This window comes from Mandrillus leucophaeus, unplaced genomic scaffold (genome assembly GCF_000951045.1).
Source record: "Mandrillus leucophaeus isolate KB7577 unplaced genomic scaffold, Mleu.le_1.0 Scaffold32, whole genome shotgun sequence".
Classification (NCBI taxonomy): domain Eukaryota; kingdom Metazoa; phylum Chordata; class Mammalia; order Primates; family Cercopithecidae; genus Mandrillus; species Mandrillus leucophaeus.
In genome coordinates, this window is record NW_012103365.1 from 3,449,719 (window position 1) to 3,455,871 (window position 6,153).

At 41.0% G+C, this 6,153-nt stretch overlaps 1 protein-coding gene across 1 annotated transcript in view; it reads left to right on the top strand.

Moving 5' to 3' along the window:
- The window catches only part of TNRC6A (trinucleotide repeat containing 6A), a 52,815-nt gene that overhangs the window by 434 nt on the left and 46,228 nt on the right, over nt 1-6,153 (top strand). Inside the window, exon 2 of the mRNA XM_011987946.1 lies at nt 1-254. Coding sequence (XP_011843336.1) covers nt 1-254 — 254 coding nt within the window. The remainder of the gene's footprint in view (nt 255-6,153) is intronic.

Here is a 6,153-nt window from a genome sequence, read left to right on the forward strand (position 1 = left end):
GCCGCAGCAGCAGCCACAGCCGCAGCAGCCACAGCAGCAGCCACAGGCCTTGCCTCGGTATCCTCGTGAAGTACCTCCACGATTTCGCCACCAGGAACACAAACAGCTTCTAAAGAGGGGTCAGCATTTTCCTGTCATAGCAGCAAACCTTGGATCTGCTGTTAAAGTGTTAAACAGCCAGTCAGAAAGCAGTGCTTTAACAAATCAACAGCCACAAAATAACGGAGAGGTGCAGAACAGCAAAAACCAGTCAGGTGAGAGAAGGCATTTCTTACGAGACTCACACCTTATCATCATTAGCTGTATAGCAAGTTAATAAATTTGTAGCTTTTTGGTGATGTATTGGTATTCATCAGTATCTGGATTTTAATATAAGAGTTCTTTATAGGGAGTTATGAATGGGGAATCTTAAAATATTTCCTGTAAGTTACCTACTTTAAAATGATTATTTTACTTATTCTCCCTTCAGGTTCTGCCCATTTTAATAAGGAGCTTATAGCTAAAGTTGACTGTAAGACTGTAGCTAAAATTGAGCACCTTTCCCCCCAGGCCATGTGCTGAGCAGTTGTACATATTATTGCAATTTACTGTTCAACAACGTTGTGAGACAGAGTTCTTAACCTCCACTTTCAGTAGAGGCAGCTGACACACCAAGACATTAAATAACTTGCCCAAGCTCACTCAGTTACCACATGCCATAAAAAGACTGGCACTCATGGAAATTATATTCAAACAGAGGAAATGCATTCAGTTATTTGCCTCAGAGTGACTTCTCTGAGCTTGGTAGTGATTGTGAGGCAGAAAATAAATCTAGTATGTGATTACAAGTTTTCTCAAAGCCCAGTTTGTTTCAACATGTTCTGGAAAGTTTTGATGGTCTATTAGTCTGTCCATTCATTCATTTATCCAACTATTTTAAAGTTCTACCACAAGCCAGATAGAGAATTAGGTGCTAAGGTTGAGGGGGCAATCAAGGTGCCCATACAAAAATACAATTCTAGAGGCAGTGTAGCGTACTGATAAAGAAGGAAGTCTAGAATCAGTCTGTGGCCTTGCATCCTGGTGCCCCCGTATCCCAGTTTGTGTGACTTTGGGCAGGTTACTTAATTGCTCCATGTGCCTGAGCAGTCTTTCCTAACTGTCCCAGGTTGTACTCACTTTCTACACCTGTGCTCTCTTTTATATACCAAGAGCTACTCTGTACATTGTAATATATTATGGTATTCACAGTGAATAAGTAGCAGATCCTGGACTCACATCAAGATCTGTCTGATTCCAAAGCTGTGCTCGTAACCACCATGCTGTGCTTTGGCACCGTGCAAGATGTGATAGGTAATGAGGAAGAGGACACAAATGTGAGTTTTCTAGCATAGGCGCATTGTTATTGGAAAGGATACAAATTTAAGTCATTGTCCTGAGTTAATATTTACTCCCTAATTTCCCAGCACCTTATTACCTGTGTGAGCTTAGCCATATAACACATCTGACCTTCTTTGCTAATCTGTAAAACAGTAGTACCCAACCCTATAAGGTTGCTGTGGGGACTTAATTATATGGCATGTTATTAAAGGAGCTAGATTAATGCCTGATATCTAGGTGCCGAATAAATCATCTTCCTAATAACTCTTATAGAAGGACCTGCACTTCTCAAGAAGAGTTTGGTTTAGACACACTAGATCTAGTGCCAAGTAGTAGGCAATTAGTAATTTGAAGTTCACCTGGGAAGTCAGGTTGGAAGTAAATGTATTGGTCGTCAGCATGATGAAAAATGCAGTTAAAAACTTTGGGAGAGGTTAGTTATACAACAAATGATGGAGTACCTGCTGTGAGCTAAGCAAGGTGGAATGGCACGGAACAAAACAGTGAAGTGGGATAGTATATTTAGAAAATATGTCAAATATGCCTTTTCACTTGGGGAAATGAAAGGTACCTGTTTTTGAAATGGAAACAACAGAAGTGTAAGAATCTTGCTTCTCAAAAATAACTCTGAGTCAAAAATACCAAAAGTGTTACAAGTGTGCGTTCAGATGAGAAGAAGGCCTCAGGTGTGGGCATAGGAAGAAGTCTTCAAAAAAAGGCTGAGAAGGAAAAACATCCTGCCTGTTTCTAAAAGAATTTTACCAGGGTGGACTGCATTGATGTGGAGGCTAAGTTGGAAGTGAGGAGGGTGCAGCAATCTAACTGAAGCCTGGATTCAATCTCAAAAAACAACTAGAAAATGCAGATGATGAAACCAAGGCATTCCAAAGAAGAGCCAGATTTGTATTTTTTTCTCTTAAAAAATTTGTGAATCCCCACTTACCAGCATATTTTACATATTTACATTAAAACATCTTTCTAGGTGTTACTAGGATTGGTAATAGAAACTTTAGCTTGCAAAATAGACCAGGAGAGTCAGTGAAGGCTTCTTATGAGTTAGGTATATCCAGCTCCTACCAAGTTATTAATATTAATAACGATATAGTGGCTAATCCTTATGGAGTGCTTACTGTGCCCACACACTACTAACTTACTTAATGCTTCTTTTACAGAGTAGATAGTATCATCTTCATTTTACAGATTAGGAAGTAGCCTAGAGGCCAGTGAAGAACCGGGTACTAGATAGTATAAACAGCGTGCACAGTAGCCCAGAAACATGAGCATTCTTTGTTGTGAACTACATGTAGTTCAGAATTGGGGAAACGTAATGTTAGCTTGGTTTTTTGTTTTGTTTTGTTTTGTTGGATCCATTTGTATTTGGCTTTTTTATGTTCTCGTTTTTAATTTTTTTAGAATCCTGTGCTAGTCAAACTAGACAACTCTGCAGACTAGCCCTGGGCTGCCAGTTTGGGGCTGGGCCTTAGACATTTATTGATGGTTTAATTTGAGACTTGAGACCTCTTTTTTGCAGTTGACCACTTAGAGCCCAAAGGGGTGAAATAACTCTTTAATATGGGGGCCCACAAACCATGTAATGAGAGTGAAGGCTTTGGGGGAACCAGTAGGCTCAACAGGAGCAATATTGTTCTTATAGGCCAAAGTGTTCTATCCCATTTTTTATCCACATGACATGATCCATACAGAAAAGTTAAGACTAGAATCGTGAACACTCATATACCCTCCACCCAAATCTGGTGGTGGTGAACATTGTCCCATCTTGACATACATCTCTTTCTCTGTCTCATATATGCATACATGTGCACATTATTGTTGAACCACTTAAAAGTAAGTTGCAAACACTGACACTTCAACTTTAATACTTCACAGGTAATTATCCTAAGAATAAGCATAGTCTCCTGTACAACCACAATACCATTATCACTGCTAAGTAAAAGAACAACAACAATATCTTCTAATAGTTTGTGTCCACATTTTTGCTAGTTGTCCCAAGAACGTATTTCTTGCTTGCTTGTTCAGAGTATGCTAGCGTTTATATAAAATATAAAGCATATAGAACACTATGTATTGCTTAGGGGATGAATTCAAATGTAGTAAGATATAAAGATTTACATGAGTGATTACCACTGGTATACCCACTGGGGAAGGAAAGAGAGAGAATACGAGTTTTTTCTGCCATACTAGTAATGTATTTTTTAAGGTGTATGGGTATATTTTATATTACTCTTCTATGGACTTTTCTATGTTTGAAATAGTTATATTTTTAAAGAAGACGACATTTGAGGCATAATGGTGAATGACCAGTAATTGGGATGTTTTAACCAAAAATGTTAACATTAAAGTTTCTGGAAATGTTTAAAGGTTAAAATGCTGTCCGTTCCATCCATCTGTGCTCTTGCATTGGGCTTTTAGCACGGTGTACATCCTTGCTGTCTTGCAGCTTCTGCTTGCTTGGAACTTGCACCTTCCCCTTGGATGATAAACAAACTCATATCTTCTCTATCCTTAAAAAAAAATTTCGTTAAGTCTCCATACTCTTTTTTTTTCTTTCTTTCTTTTTTTTTTTTTTTTTTTTTTTTTTTGAGGAGACAGGGTCTCACTTTGTCACCCAGGCTGGAGTGCAGTGGCATGAACACGGCTCACTACAGCCTCAACCTCCCGGCTCAAGTGATCCTCCCACTTCAGTCAGTCTCCCTGAGTAGCTGGGACTACAGACGTTTGCCACCACGCCTGGTGAATTTTTGTGTGGTTTGTAGAGAGATGGGATTTTGCCATGTTGCCCAGGCTGATCTTGAACTCCTGAGCTCAAGCTGTCTGCCTGCCTTGGCCTCCGAAACTGCTGGGATTAGAGGCGTGAGCCACCATGCCCGGCAAAATCCCCATAGTCTTTTGAGGCTATTACAGAATTTCTCCCTCCCGCCTTTCAGTATTATTGAAGGAATGGTCTGTACTTGCAGTCTTTAATGTATTACATCACTGTCTCATAATCTGGCTTCTGCTCACTTGACTAAAATAACTCTATTGCTGAAGTCACTGATCTTCTGAATGTCAAATGCAAACCTTTTTGTTCCCTCCCAAGGCTTTGTTTCAGATCTCCCCATATTTTAGGTCCTCTTCTGGAAGTCTTCAGTTGACGTTGGGCCCCTCAAAACTCAGTATGTCCAAACTTGAACTCTTTGTGTTGCCCCCATACCACTTCCTCCTCCTGCATTCCTTTGCTCAAATAGTTGCCGCCCCCATTCATCCAGTCGCCCATCTAGAAACCTTGAAATCATGCTTTACTCTTCCCTCTCCTGTATGTCTCACAGGGTTACTGTACTCTGCTGATTTTAACTCTTTTTTATTTTTTTTATTTTTTTTGAGATGGAGTCTCACTCTGTCACCCAGGCTGGAGTGCAGTGGCGCGATCTCGGCTCACTGCAAGCTCTGACTCCTGGGTTCACGCCATTTTCCTGCCTCAGCCTCCCGAGTAACTGGGATTACAGGCGCGTGCCACTACGCCTGGCTAATTTTTTGTATTTTTAGTAGAGACAGTGTTTCACCATGTTAGCCAGGATGGTCTCGATCTCCTGACCTCGTGATCCGCCTACCTCAGCCTCCCAAAGTGCTGGGATAACAGACGTGAGCCACCGCGCCCAGCCAATTTTAACTCTTAAATACCTTCCACTTTTCCGTCTCGCCCCTTGATACTGCTGCTACCAGTTGCCCTGGTTAAGGTGTTCACCATCTGGTCTAGAGCAACATCCCCAAGAAAGTCTTTTGTATCCATCTCCCTGTCACCTTCACCCCATCTCTCAAACCAGAAGCCAGTCATGATTCATGCATTGCATTTGGTTGTGATATTACATTTGTCTTTTTTATTCTGGAACAGAGATTTGGGCCTATTTTAGTCTGGCTTTATTGGGAGATACCCACACCCATTCATTTACATATCGTCTGTGGGCTGCTTTCAAGCTACAATGGCAGAGTTAAATAGTTTTCACAGACCATCTGGCCTGCAAGGCCTGAAATGTTTAACTGGACCAGTGTAGAACAAGTTTGCCAAACCCTGAATCAAAGGCAAGAATAACCAGAAGAGACATGTTGAATTTTGTACTTAAGAGTGATCTGAGGCCAGGCGTGGTGGCTCACACCTGTAATCCCAGCACTTTGGGAGGCCAAGACAGGCAGATCTCGAGGTCAGGAGATCGCGACCATTGTGGCTAACATGGTGAAACCCCGTCTCTACTAAAAACACAAAAAAAATTAGCCAGGTGTGGTGGCAGGTGCCTGTAGTCCCAGCTACTTGGGAGACTGAGGCGGGAGAATGGCTTGAACCCGGGAGGTAGAGCTTACAGTGAGCCAGGATCGCACCACTGCACTCCAGCCTGGGTGACAGAGCCAGACTCCGTTTAAAAAAAAAAGTGATTTGAAATTGTGCATCTAAGGTTTTCTCATATTCCCAGTGGTACCATCTCTCTCATACTCCTTGGAAACATTGTAAAACGTAAATATTATTTACTTTTGAAGCTCTTCCCTTTCTGGTGAAATTGAAAGTCTTTAAGGTAGAAAATAAATATTTAACTGTTTTGTTTGTTAGATGCTGTATATTTAGAAGAAAAATATTTGAATGTCCATGGATCTAAATTCTTCCTGAATAAGTGATGCGGTTTCTTTTCTTTTTTTTTTTCTTTTTTTTTCTTTTTTCTTTTCTTTTCTTTTGAAACAGAGTCTTGCTCTGTTGCCCAGGCTGGAGTGCAGTGGCACGATCTCGGCTCACTGCAACCTTCGCCTCCC